This window comes from Anopheles arabiensis, chromosome 3 (assembly GCF_016920715.1).
Source record: "Anopheles arabiensis isolate DONGOLA chromosome 3, AaraD3, whole genome shotgun sequence".
Classification (NCBI taxonomy): Eukaryota; Metazoa; Arthropoda; class Insecta; order Diptera; family Culicidae; genus Anopheles; species Anopheles arabiensis.
Window position 1 is genome coordinate 46,309,030 of NC_053518.1, and position 15,888 is coordinate 46,324,917.

General features: G+C 48.1%; 1 protein-coding gene across 1 annotated transcript in view; it reads left to right on the plus strand.

Moving 5' to 3' along the window:
* The window catches only part of LOC120904491, a 136,832-nt gene that overhangs the window by 81,987 nt on the left and 38,957 nt on the right, over positions 1-15,888 (plus strand). Inside the window, 3 exon segments of the mRNA XM_040314501.1 lie at positions 11,535-11,717; positions 11,804-12,295; positions 12,384-15,716. Of these exon segments, the coding sequence (XP_040170435.1) occupies positions 11,535-11,717; positions 11,804-12,295; positions 12,384-15,716 (4,008 nt within the window).

The window sequence follows — 15,888 nt, forward strand, 5'->3', positions numbered from 1 at the left end:
ATTTTGTTTTGTTTTATATCTAAAAAATTAATAACACAGAACCACACACAACCACCGACACTTATCCTGATGTAAATAGCACAAATACAAACATATTTGTCGAAGGAGGGCATAAGCAAACAGTTAACAACGTAACAAACACAGCAATAACAACAACGCCTATGCCTGAGAGTGATATGGAAAATTTAACACCTGACACAAGCAAACTTACCACTGCCCCGAAAGAAACAGCAACAATTAATATCACAGAAAAAGCAACTGAAAATGAGTCTCTGAGCGATATCGAAACAAGCACCCAGGAAACGATTGCCCTAACAAATTATCCACAAATAACCTACGACCTCACAAACGAAAAAAACACGACCAATATGGACACATTTTCTAACTCCACTACGTCTCCAATTGTAAAAGATTTCACGATAACTATTCCCATTACAATACAACAATGGATCAATCAGCAACAAACAACACCAACAACTAGACAATCATCAACTCAACACGATACAGAAACCACACGATCGTACACCACAACCGATACTACAGGTCGGCCCACTATTCGTGATGATCAAACAACTCGAGTAGCTGACTCCGATATAACCACATCTTATGCTGACGAGCGAACAACTCAACACGATACAGAAACCACACGATCGTACACCACAACCGATACTACAGGTCGGCCCACTATTCGTGATGATCAAACAACTCGAGCAGCTGACTCCGATACAACAACGTCTTATCCTGACGAGCGAACAACTCAACACGATACAGAAACCACACGATCGTACACCACAACCAATACTACAGGTCGGCCCACTATTCGTGATGATCAAACAACTCGAGTACCTGACTCCGATACAACCACGTCTTATCCTGACGAGCAAACAACTCAACACGATACAGAAACCACACGATCGTACACCACAACCGATACTACAGGTCGGCCCGCAATTCGTGATGATCAAACAACTCGAGCAGCTGACTCCGATACAACCACGTCTTATCCTGACGAGCAAACAACTCAACACGATACAGAAACCACACGATCGTACACCACAACCGATACTACAGGTCGGCCCACTATTCGTGATGATCAAACAACTCGAGTAGCTGACTCCGATACAACCACGTCTTATCCTGACGAGCAAACAACTCAACACGATACAGCAACCACACGATCGTACACCACAACCGACACTACAGTTCGGCCCACTATTCGTGATGATCAAACAACTCGAGTAGCTGACTCCGATACAACCACGTCTTATCCTGACGAGCAAACAACTCAACACAATACAAAAACCACACGATCGTACACCACAACCGATACTACAGTTCGGCTCACTATTCGTGATGATCAAACAACTCGAGTAGCTGACTCCGATACAACAACGTCTTATCCTGACGAGCAAACAACTCAACACGATACAGAAACCACACGATCGTACTTCACCACCGATACTACAGGTCGGCCCACTATTCGTGATGATCAAACAACTCGAGTAGCTGACTCCGATACAACCACGTCTTATCCTGACGAGCAAACAACTCAACACGATACAGAAACCACACGATCGTACACCACAACCGATACTACAGGTCGGTCCACTGTTCGTGATGATCAAACAACTCGAGCAGCTGACTCCGATACAACCACGTCTTATCTTGACGAGCGAACAACTCACCACGATACAGAAACCACACGATCGTACACCACAAAAGATACTACAGGTCGGCCCGCAATTCGTGATGATCAAACAACTCGAGCAGCTGACTCCGATACAACCACGTCTTATCCTGACGAGCAAACAGCTCACCACGATACAGAAACCACACGATCGTACACCACAACCGATACTACAGTTCGGCCCACTATTCGTGATGATCAAACAACTCGAGCAGCTGACTCCGATACAACAACGTCTTATCCTGACGAGCAAACAACTCAACACGATACAGAAACCACACGATCGTACACCACAACCGATACTACAAGTCGGCCCACTATTCGTGATGATCAAACAACTCGAGTAGCTGACTCCGATACAACCACGACTTATCCAGACGAGCGAACAACTCACCACGATACAGAAACCACACGATCGTACACCACAACCGATACTACAGGTCGGCCCACTATTCGGGATGATCAAACAACTCGAGTAGTTGACTTCGATACAACCACGTCTTATCCTGACGAGCAAACAACTCAACATGATACAAAAACCACACGATCGTACACCACAACCGACACTACAGTTCGGCCCACTATTCGTGATGATCAAACAACTCGAGTAGCTGACTCCGATACAACCACGTCTTATCCTGACGAGCAAACAACTCAACACGATACAGAAACCACACGATTGTATACCACAACCGATACTACAGGTCGGCCCACTATTCGTGATGATCAAACAACTCGAGTAGCTGACTCCGATACAACCACGTCTTATCCTGACGAGCGAACAACTCAACACGATACAAAAACCACACGATCGTACATCACAACCGATACTACAGTTCGGCCCACTATTCGTGATGATCAAACAACTCGAGTAGCTGAGTCCGATACAACCACGTCTTATCCTGACGAGCGAACAACTCAACACGATACAGAAACCACACGATCGTACATCACAACCGATACTACAGTTCGGCCCACTATTCGTGATGATCAAACAACTCGAGTAGCTGACTTCGATACAACCACGTCTTATCCTGACGAGCGAACAACTCAACACAATACAAAAACCACACGATCGTACACCACAACCGATACTACAGGTCGGCCCACTATTCGTGATGATCAAACAACTCGAGTAGCTGACTCCGATATAACCACATCTTATGCTGACGAGCGAACAACTCAACACGATACAGAAACCACACGATCGTACACCACAATCGATACTACAGTTCGGCCCACTGTTCGTGATGATCAAACAACTCGAGCAGCTGACTCCGATACAACCACGTCTTATCCTGACGAGCAAACAACTCAACACGATACAGAAACCACACGATCGTACACCACAATCGATACTACAGTTCGGCCCACTGTTCGTGATGATCAAACAACTCGAGCAGCTGACTCCGATACAACCACGTCTTATCTTGACGAGCGAACAACTCACCACGATACAGAAACCACACGATCGTACACCACAACCGATACTACAGGTCGGCCCACTATTCGTGATGATCAAACAACTCGAGTAGCTGACTCCGATACAACCACGTCTTATCCTGACGAGCGAACAACTCACCACGATACAGAAACCACACGATCGTACACCACAACCGATACTACAGGTCGGCCCGCAATTCGTGATGATCAAACAACTCGAGCAGCTGACTCCGATACAACAACGTCTTATCCTGACGAGCAAACAGCTCACCACGATACAGAAACCACACGATCGTACACCACAACCGACACTACAGGTTGGCCCGCAATTCGTGATGATCAAACAACTCGAGTAGCTGACTTCGATACAACCACGTCTTATCCTGACGAGCAAACAACTCAACACGATACAGAAACCACACGATCGTACACCACAACCGACATTACAGTTCGGCCCACTATTCGTGATGATCAAACAACTCGATTAGCTGACTCCGATACAACCACGTCTTATCCTGACGAGCAAACAACTCAACACGATACAGAAACCACACGATCGTACACCACAACCGATACTACAGATCGGCCCGCAATTCGTGATGATCAAACAACTCGAGCAGCTGACTCCGATACAACAACGTCTTATCCTGACGAGCAAACAACTCAACACGATACAGCAACCACACGATCGTACACCACAACCGATACTACAGGTCGGTCCACTGTTCGTGATGATCAAACAACTCGAGCAGCTGACTCCGATACAACCACGTCTTATCTTGACGAGCGAACAACTCACCACGATACAGAAACCACACGATCGTACACCACAACCGATACTACAGGTCGGCCCACTATTCGTGATGATCAAACAACTCGAGTAGCTGACTCCGATACAACCACGTCTTATCCTGACGAGAAAACAACTCAACACGATACAGAAACCACACGACCGTACACCACAACCGATACTACAGGTCGGCCCGCAATTCGTGATGATCAAACAACTCGAGCAGCTGACTCCGATACAACCACGTCTTATCCTGACGAGCAAACAGCTCACCACGATACAGAAACCACACGATCGTACACCACAACCGACACTACAGGTTGGCCCGCAATTCGTGATGATCAAACAACTCGAGCAACTGACTCCGATACAACCACGTCTTATCCTGACGAGCAAACAACTCAACACGATACAGAAACCACACGATCGTACACCACAACCGATACTACAGGTCGGCCCACTATTCGTGATGATCAAACAACTCGAGTAGCTGACTCCGATACAACCACGTCTTATCCTGACGAGCGAACAACTCACCACGATACAGAAACCACACGATCGTACACCACAACCGATACTACAGGTCGGCCCACTATTCGGGATGATCAAACAACTCGAGTAGTTGACTTCGATACAACCACGTCTTATCCTGACGAGCAAACAACTCAACACGATACAGAAACCACACGATCGTACACCACAACCGACACTACAGTTCGGCCCACTATTCGTGATGATCAAACAACTCGAGTAGCTGGCTCCGATACAACCACGTCTTATCCTGACGAGCAAACAACTCAACACGATACAGAAACCACACGATCGTACACCACAACCGATACTACAGTTCGGCCCACTATTCGTGATGATCAAACAACTCGAGTAGCTGACTTCGATACAACCACGTCTTATCCTGACGAGCGAACAACTCAACACGATACAAAAACCACACGATCGTACACCACCACCGATACTACAGTTCGGCTCACTATTCGTGATGATCAAACAACTCGAGTAGCTGACTCCGATATAACCACATCTTATGCTGACGAGCGAACAACTCAACACGATACAGAAACCACACGATCGTACACCACAATCGATACTACAGTTCGGCCCACTGTTCGTGATGATCAAACAACTCGAGCAGCTGACTCCGATACAACCACGTCTTATCTTGACGAGCGAACAACTCAACACGATACAGAAACCACACGATCGTACACCACAACCGATACTACAGGTCGGCCCACTATTCTTGATGATCAAACAACTCGAGTAGCTGACTCCGATACAACAACGTCTTATCCTGACGAGCGAACAACTCAACACGATACAGAAACCACACGATCGTACACCGCAACTGATACTACAGGTCGGCCCGCAATTAGTGATGATCAAACAACTCGAGCAGCTGACTCCGATACAACCACGTCTTATCCTGACGAGCAAACAACTCAACACGATACAGAAACCACACGATCGTACACCACAACCGATACTACAGGTCGGCCCACTATTCGTGATGATCAAACAACTCGAGTAGCTGACTCCGATACAACAACGTCTTATCCTGACGAGCGAACAACTCACCACGATACAGAAACCACACGATCGTACACCACAACCGATACTACAGGTCGGCCCGCAATTCGTGATGATCAAACAACTCGAGCAGCTGACTCCGATACAACCACGTCTTATCCTGACGAGCAAACAACTCACCACGATACAGAAACCACACGATCGTACTTCACCACCGATACTACAGTTCGGCCCACTATTCGTGATGATCAAACAACTCGAGTAGTTGACTCCGATACAACCACGTCTTATCCTGACGAGCGAACAACTCACCACGATACAGAAACCACACGATCGTACACCACAACCGATACTACAGGTCGGCCCACTATTCGTGATGATCAAACAACTCGAGCAGCTGACTCCGATACAACAACGTCTTATCCTGACGAGCAAACAACCCACCACGATACAGAAACCACACGATCGTACTTCACCACCGATACTACAGGTCGGCCCGCAATTAGTGATGATCAAACAACTCGAGCAGCTGACTCCGATACAACCACGTCTTATCCTGACGAGCAAACAACTCAACACGATACAGAAACCACACGATCGTACACCACAACCGATACTACAGGTCGGCCCACTATTCGTGATGATCAAACAACTCGAGCAGCTGACTCCGATACAACAACGTCTTATCCTGACGAGCAAACAACTCAACACGATACAGAAACCACACGATCGTACACCACCACCGATACTACAGGTCGGCCCACTATTCGTGATGATCAAACAACTCGAGTAGTTGACTCTGATACAACCACGTCTTATCCTGACGAGCGAACTACTCAACACGATACAGAAACCACACGATCGTACACCACAACCGATACTACAGGTCGGCCCACTATTCGTGATGATCAAACAACTCGAGCAGCTGACTCCGATACAACCACGTCTTATCCTGACGAGCAAACAACTCAACACGATACAGAAACCACACGATCGTACACCACAACCGATACTACAGGTCGGCCCACTATTCGTGATGATCAAACAACTCGAGTAGCTGACTCCGATACAACAACGTCTTATCCTGACGAGCAAAAAACTCAGCACGATACAGAAACCACACGATCGTACACCACAACCAATACTACAGGTCGGCCCACTATTCGTGATGATCAAACAACTCGAGTAGCTGACTCCGATACAACCACGTCTTATCCTGACGAGCAAACAACTCAGCACGATACAGAAACCACACGATCGTACACCACAACCGATACTACAGGTCGGCCCACTATTCGTGATGATCAAACAACTCGAGTAGCTGACTCCGATACAACCACGTCTTATCCTGACGAGCAAACAACTCAACACGATACAGAAACCACACGATCGTACACCACAACCGATACTACAGGTCGGTCCACTGTTCGTGATGATCAAACAACTCGAGTAGCTGACTTCGATACAACCACGTCTTATCCTGACGAGCAAACAACTCAACACGATACAGAAACCACACGATTGTATACCACAACCGATACTACAGGTCGGCCCGCATTTCGTGATGATCAAACAACTCGAGTAGTTGACTCCGATACAACCATGTCTTATCCTGACGAGCAAACAACTCAACACGATACAGAAACCACACAATCGTACACCACCACCGATACTACAGTTCGGCCCGCAATTCGTGATGATCAAACAACTCGAGTAGCTGACTTCGATACAACCACGTCTTATCCTGACGAGCAAACAACTCAACACGATACAGAAACCACACGATCGTACACCACAACCGATACTACAGGTCGGCCCACTATTCGTGATGATCAAACAACTCGAGTAGCTGACTTCGATACAACCACGTCTTATCCTGACGAGCAAACAACTCAACACGATACAGAAACCACACGATCGTACACCACAACCGATACTACAGGTCGGCCCACTATTCGTGATGATCAAACAACTCGAGTAGCTGACTCCGATACAACCATGTCTAATCCTGACGAGCGAACAACTCAACACGATACAGAAACCACACGATCGTACACCACAACCGATACTACAGGTCGGCCCACTATTCGTGATGATCAAACAACTCGAGTAGTTGACTCTGATACAACCACGTCTTATCCTGACGAGCAAACAACTCAACACGATACAGAAACCACACGATCGTACACCACCACCGATACTACAGGTCGACCCGCAATTCGTGATGATCAAACAACTCGAGCAGCTGACTCCGATACAACCACGTCTTATCCTGACGAGCAAACAACTCAACACGATACAGAAACTACACGATCGTACACCACAACCGATACTACAGGTCGGCCCACTATTCGTGATGATCAAACAACTCGAGTAGCTGACTTCGATACAACCACGTCTTATCCTGACGAGCAAACAACTCAACACGATACAGAAACCACACGATCGTACACCTGATCAAACAACTCGAGTAGCTGACTCCGATACAACCATGTCTAATCCTGACGAGCGAACAACTCAACACGATACAGAAACCACACGATCGTACACCACAACCGATACTACAGGTCGGCCCACTATTCGTGATGTTCAAACAACTCGAGTAGTTGACTTCGATACAACCACGTCTTATCCTGACGAGCAAACAACTCAACACGATACAGAAACCACACGATCGTACACCACCACCGATACTACAGGTCGGCCCGCAATTCGTGATGATCAAACAACTCGAGTAGCTGACTACGATACAACTACTTCTTATCCTGACGAGCAAACAACTCAACACGATACAGAAACCACACGATCGTACACCACAACCGATACTACAGGTCGGCCCACTATTCGTGATGATCAAACAACTCGAGTAGCTGACTCCGATACAACCACGTCTTATCCTGACGAGCAAACAACTCAACACGATACAGAAACCACACGATCGTACACCACAACCAATAGTAAAGTTCGGCCCATTATTCGTGATGATCAAACAACTCGAGTAGCTGACTCCGATACAACCACGTCTTATCCTGACGAGCGAACAACTCAACACGATACAGAAACCACACGATCGTACACCACAACCGATACTACAGGTCGGCCCACTATTCGGGATGATAAAACAACTCGAGTAGTTGACTTCGATACAACCACGTCTTATCCTGACGAGCAAACAACTCAGCACGATACAGAAACCACACGATCGTACACCACAACCGATACTACAGGTCCGCCCACTATTCGGGATGATCAAACAACTCGAGCAACTGACTCCGATACAACCACGTCTTATCCTGACGAGCAAACAACTCAACACGATACAGAAACCACACGATCGTACACCACAACCGATACTACAGGTCGGCCCACTATTCGTGATGATCAAACAACTCGAGTAGCTGACTCCGATACAACCACGTCTTATCCTGACGAGCGAACAACTCAACACGATACAAAAACCACACGATCGTACATCACAACCGATACTACAGGTCGGCCCGCAATTCGTGATGATCAAACAACTCGAGTAGCTGACTTCGATACAACCACGTCTTATCCTGACGAGCAAACAACTCAACACGATACAGAAACTACACGATCGTACACCACAATCGATACTACAGGTCCGCCCACTATTCGGGATGATCAAACAACTCGAGTAGTTGACTCCGATACAACCACGTCTTATCCTGACGAGCAAACAACTCAACATGATACAGAAACCACACGATTGTATACCACAACCGATACTACAGTTCGGCCCGCAATTCGTGATGATCAAACAACTCGAGTAGCTGACTTCGATACAACCACGTCTTATCCTGACGAGCGAACAACTCAACACGATACAGAAACCACACGATCGTACACCACAACCGATACTACAGGTCGGCCCACTATTCGTGATGATCAAACAACTCGAGCAGCTGACTCCTATACAACCACGTCTTATCCTGACGAGAAAACAACTCAACACGATACAGAAACCACACGATTGTATACCACAACCGATACTACAGTTCGGTCCGCAATTCGTGATGATCAAACAACTCGAGTAGCTGACTCCGAAACAACCACGTCTTATCCTGACGAGCAAACAACTCAACACGATACAGAAACCACACGATCGTACACCACAACCGATACTACAGGTCGGCCCACTATTCGTGATGATCAAACAACTCGAGTAGCTGACTCCGATACAACCACGTCTTATCCTGACGAGCAAACAACTCAACACGATACAGAAACCACACGATCGTACACCACAACCAATAGTAAAGTTCGGCCCATTATTCGTGATGATCAAACAACTCGAGTAGCTGACTCCGATACAACCACGTCTTATCCTGACGAGCAAACAACTCAACACGATACAGAAACCACACGATCGTACACCACAACCGATACTACAGGTCGGCCCACTATTCGTGATGATCAAACAACTCGAGTAGCTGACTCCGATACAACCACGTCTTATCCTGACGAGCAAACAACTCAACACGATACAGAAACCACACGATCGTACACCACAACCGATACTACAGGTCGGCCCACTATTCGTGATGATCAAACAACTCGAGTAGCTGACTTCGATACAACCACGTCTTATCCTGACGAGCGAACTACTCAACACGATACAGAAACTACACGATCGTACACCACAATCGATACTACAGGTCCGCCCACTATTCGGGATGATCAAACAACTCGAGCAACTGACTCCGATACAACCACGTCTTATCCTGACGAGCAAACAACTCAACATGATACAGAAACCACACGATTGTATACCACAACCGATACTACAGTTCGGCCCGCAATTCGTGATGATCAAACAACTCGAGTAGCTGACTTCGATACAACCACGTCTTATCCTGACGAGCGAACAACTCAACACGATACAGAAACCACACGATCGTACCCCTCAACTGTTTTCCAGACATTGATTGATCAAGAATCCTCCAGAACACCGACATATAATGACTTAATGACAAATAGTTTTACTATGAAAGCACATAACATGATGACCTCACCTGACTCATTGACTACTCTTTCAACGTTTGTGGATAATTTCGTGGGCTCAACAATCGTTTACCCAAGGGATGAAAATATCGGTGCGAACGAAGGATCTATAACCACCGCTACTTATCCAAGTGAAATGCAAAATAACTCAAATATGCCACCAGCCACCAAAGCCTGTCAATCCACCAATGAGTGCACAGAGAATGAAATTTGTGTTAAATCACAATGTTTCTTACTTTGTAACTCAACCAATCTCCCCCCTAACACTCCCTGCGCAAGAGGTATTATCAGCTGCCTTCAAATCTCCTAAATATTTCCTGTATATATCTCTGTAAATATTATTCTCTAATCCTTGCTCTTTCTACTTAACTGAAACTCAGTTTCTATATTCCTTACAACTTTTCGTTCTGTAACCTCTGTTATGTTCTATAATCTTTCAATTCCCTGTTTTGAACATTTCTTTACCCGTTTTGGAGTTCTTCTTCTAAAATTGTTTGCCTTTTTTATACCTAACAAATGCACTTAATTTATTAATATTTGCTTTTATTATTGCTAACTAATCTAGAACCCCCAGGATCTCCAAAAACACCAGAGCCTTGCCAATCTGATAACGACTGTCTGAATAACGAAGCGTGCTACATGGGCTTGTGCGAAAACCCTTGCTTATTTGACGGCGTTTGTGCAGAAACCGCTACGTGCCAGGCTAAAATGCATCGTCCCATTTGCACATGTCCACCTGGACACGAGGGTAACCCGACTATCAAGTGCACCGTGCTGGAGTCAAGTAAGGAATACAAACTAATTTTTGCTTCTTTGCCAATTATTTTGTTTATAACGACAGTTGTGCAAACTAAACAAGCCATCCATTTTCTTCTGATATCATGCCAAAACATAAAACGCATTTGTATCATTAATTTGCACTTTCAATTTCTCCGATTATTTCTATCGCGAGCATGGAAATTATCGTTCATGTATGTTATGTATATATTTGCACATTTCTCACAAATTTCAAAACACTTTCTTTACATATTTTGCACCATTCAGTACAATGCACCACAAACGATGAATGTTCACTTACGGAAGCCTGTGTTGGAAACATGTGTCAAAGACCGTGCGATGTAAAGAACACTTGCACGGCGAATGCAGTTTGCATCAATACCAATCACGGTACTGATTGCAGTTGCATCGACGGATATCATGGAAACGGTTTTGTACAATGCGTACCAGGTAGGATATATTACAGCTCACAGTCAAACGGTTATGTTTTGCTGCATTGGACAACCGATACTTATTAGCATAAGTTAACTTTTCAGTAACGACTGTAGGTTCAGTGTGCCAGTACAACGAAGATTGTCCGCCCGATAAGCTTTGCGATCGGTTGAATCGCATCTGCATCAATCCTTGCCAAGCCGACTCTTGCGGCGACAATGCAGAGTGTTTTGCAGTGAATCATGGAATTGATTGCCGCTGTCGGGCAGGGTACGTTGGTAATGCTTACATTGAGTGTACACAGCACCAAGGGTGTCTCTCGGATCGGCAGTGCAACGACAATGAAGCTTGTATCCAAGGCCGCTGCTCATCACCTTGCCAGTGTGGACCGAATGCTATGTGCGATGTGAAACGGCATAAAGCCGTGTGCCGTTGCCCACCGGGATACGGTGGTAATGCGCGCACTGGATGCAATCCGCCAAGCAATCCGTGTGAACCAAACCCATGCGGAATCAATGCAATGTGTGAAATCGACAATGGCAGCCCGGTGTGTTTCTGTCCGCGCGGATTAACTGGAAATCCATTCAAGAATTGCAGTAAGTATATTTAGGCAAATTGTTCGCCATTGAACACACTCTTGCGTTGGCATTAACTTACCAAATGAAATCAATTCTTTTTTACCAGTTCCTGAAGGAAATGAGTGCACACCAAATCCATGCGGACCCAACTCGGGATGTCGCAAAATCAACGGTAAACCGACATGCTTCTGCCTGCCCGAGTTTGAAGGAAATCCACCCCAGACGCCATGTACGCTGCCACAAAACCCGTGTGTCCCGTCACCGTGCGGGCCCAACACTCAGTGCACAATACTGAGCAATGGGTATGCAAAATGCACATGTGTGCCAGGGTACATTGAAAGTCCCAACACGATCCGTGGCTGTGTGGAACCGTCAAGCCCGTGCGATCCGAATCCCTGCGGCTTTGGAGCGATCTGCGACGCAACGCGCAATCCCGTATGCTACTGTCCAGATTCGATGATAGGCAATCCCTACCGTAGCTGCCTCGAGCCAGTTATGACACCGGAGCTGTGTCAACCGGGACCATGCGGTGCGAATGCGGATTGCTATGTGGCAGAAGGCAGGGAGCAGTGTTACTGCAAGCCAAACTTTATCGGTGATCCGTATGGAGGATGCGTTGAGCAGCCACGGTCTGTATGCGAACCGAATCCCTGCGGTCCGGGAGCCGAGTGTGTGCTGCTGGTAGATGGGGCACCGGGATGCCGATGCCCACCAGGGCTGAGCGGCGATCCGACGACAACGGGATGCCATGCGTTTGAATGCTTGAGCGATGATCAGTGTGCTGCGGACAAGGCTTGCATCGGACTGCGATGTGCTGATCCGTGTCCGGGATCGTGTGGCGCGGGAGCGCATTGTCGTGTCGAGAAACACCATCCAGTGTGCTTCTGTGACGCTGGTTTAACAGGCAATCCTGCCGTACAGTGCTACAGCCTAGATGAACGGCCTCGCGATGCTTGCAACCCCAGCCCGTGCGGTGCCAATGCTCGTTGTAGCGTGAGGAACAAACGGCCAGTGTGCAAGTGCCTAACGAACTACCACGGAGATCCGCGTAAAGGTTGCAAGCCTGAGTGTGACATCAATTCTGACTGCACACCGGACAAGTCTTGCGTCAACCATAAGTGTGTATCGCCGTGTGCATTGGGTACGGTGTGCGGCGTGAACGCGGAATGTAGTGTTAATTATCACACACCGATGTGTAAGTGTCCTTCGGGATATACGGGCGATGCGTTCGTGCAGTGCGTGCCGATACCGGAGGATCGCAACATGACCAGACAACCGTGCTCGTCGGATCCGTGCGGTCCGGGAGAGGTTTGTTCAATATATGGTAACGATGTCGCTCTGTGCGATCCGTGCGTAGCTCCGGATGCAATACATAATCCCAGATGCCGACCTCAGTGTGTGCTGAACACGGATTGTCCGTTCAATATGGCATGCCTGCAGTCGGAATGTCGAGATCCCTGCCCGGGATCGTGTGGATACAACGCACTGTGCACCGTCGAGCGTCACCGACCAGTATGCTACTGTCCGCCGGAGATGTATGGAAACCCTTACGAACAGTGTAAGCCACAGGAGAGTCCACGGGAAACGTGCGCTAGTATCCGTTGTGGAGCAAACACGCAATGCAAACAGCAGAATGGCGTCTTGGCTTGCGTATGTAAAAAGAACTACTACGGAGATCCTTTGATAGGCTGCCGACCAGAATGCGTGGTTAACACGGATTGTCCGATCAGTAAGGCGTGCGTAAATTCACGCTGCGTCGATCCGTGCGTAGATGCGTGCGGTGTGAGCGCGCAGTGCAAAGTGGTTAATCATTTACCGATTTGCTTCTGTCCGCCCACCCACACCGGTGATGCGCTGGTTGCATGCACGGAACGAACGTACCTTCCTCCGGACAATACACCGTGCGACCCGAACCCCTGCGGACCGAACAGTAAATGCCGTACTACACCTGATGGGTACGCCATTTGCTCGTGCTTACCGGGGTATCGTGGAGTGCCGCCCGCCTGCCAGGCCGAATGTATGATCAATGCAGAGTGTCCGCAGAACAAGGCGTGCATCAATCTAAAGTGTGCCGACCCATGTCCGGGTACGTGCGGCGTCGGTGCACGCTGCGAAGTTCTGAATCACAATCCGATCTGCAGCTGTGGAGCCAACCAGCAGGGAGATCCGTTTGTGATCTGCGAGGCACGACAAAACGAACCACCAGTGGAGCAGAAGAATCCCTGCGATCCATCGCCCTGCGGACCGAACTCAATTTGTCAGGTACGCGGCCGAAGGCCGGTGTGTTCGTGTCAGCCGAACTTTATCGGTTCTCCGCCGGCCTGCCGCCCGGAGTGTGTACTAAGCTCCGAATGTCCCCAGGACAAAGCTTGCATTAACGAGAAGTGTCAAAATCCGTGCGCTAACGCGTGTGGCGCTAATGCTGACTGTCACATCGTGGCACATTCTGCGTTCTGTAGCTGCCGTGCTGGATTTGAAGGAGATGCTTTCATTGGATGTTCCGCAGTGCCGAAGGACACACCAAAGGATGTGTGCTATCCGAACCCGTGTGCAGAAAATGCGGTATGTAGTGAGCACAATGGCGCCGCCAAGTGTACCTGCATCACGCCGTACCTGGGAGATCCGTACAATACGGGATGTCGACCGGAGTGCGTACTGAACTCGGACTGTCCCAGCCACACGGCGTGCGTCAATCAACACTGCCGCGATCCGTGCCCGGGCGTGTGCGGTACGAATGCGGACTGTACCGTGGCCAATCACATACCGGTGTGCGAATGCAGTCGGGGATACGTGGGTGATCCGTTCCGTGGCTGTCGTCGAGAAGTACCACCACTAGTGGCACCGAAAGATCCTTGTGCGTCCTGTCCATCGAACAGCGTATGTCGAGTAGTAGGAGGCCGACCAACATGTTCCTGTCCGGAGGGATACCGCGGAACACCGCCAGCTTGCAGGCCGGAATGCTCAAGCAGTGAGGAATGTCTGCACGACCGCAGCTGTATTAACCTGAAGTGTGCCGATCCGTGCCCTGGGCTGTGCGGTATAAACGCGCAATGCCAAGTGATCAATCACAAACCGTTTTGCAGTTGTCAGCGTGACATGATTGGTAATCCGTTCGAGCAGTGTTATCCGAAACCGGCGGAACCAGTGCATCCATGTCAGCCAAGCCCGTGTGGCGCGTACTCGGAATGCCGTGAGATTGACAATCGTGCAGTGTGTACGTGTGCTGCTGGTATGCTCGGAACACCGCCGAACTGCAGACCGGAGTGCGAAACAGATCAAGACTGTCCGTCGAATCGAGCGTGCTTCAATCAGAAGTGCCGCGATCCCTGTGTGGGCTCCTGTGGATACAATGCGCAGTGCAGCACCCGTAACCATCGACCCGAGTGTTATTGTGTTGATGGGTTCGAAGGGGATCCGTACAGTGGTTGCAATCCAGTCGGTAAGTCGTTATTCCCTTATCTCCCTTATATCAGGCTTTTATACCAGACATTCGTCAAAAAATCACAATCTAATGCGAATATCCACGCCAGGACTGATCGATTGATCGGTTACTGTCCATTAACAAACCAAACGAATAATTCAATGTTACTGTTCCTAAACGATGACCTAAT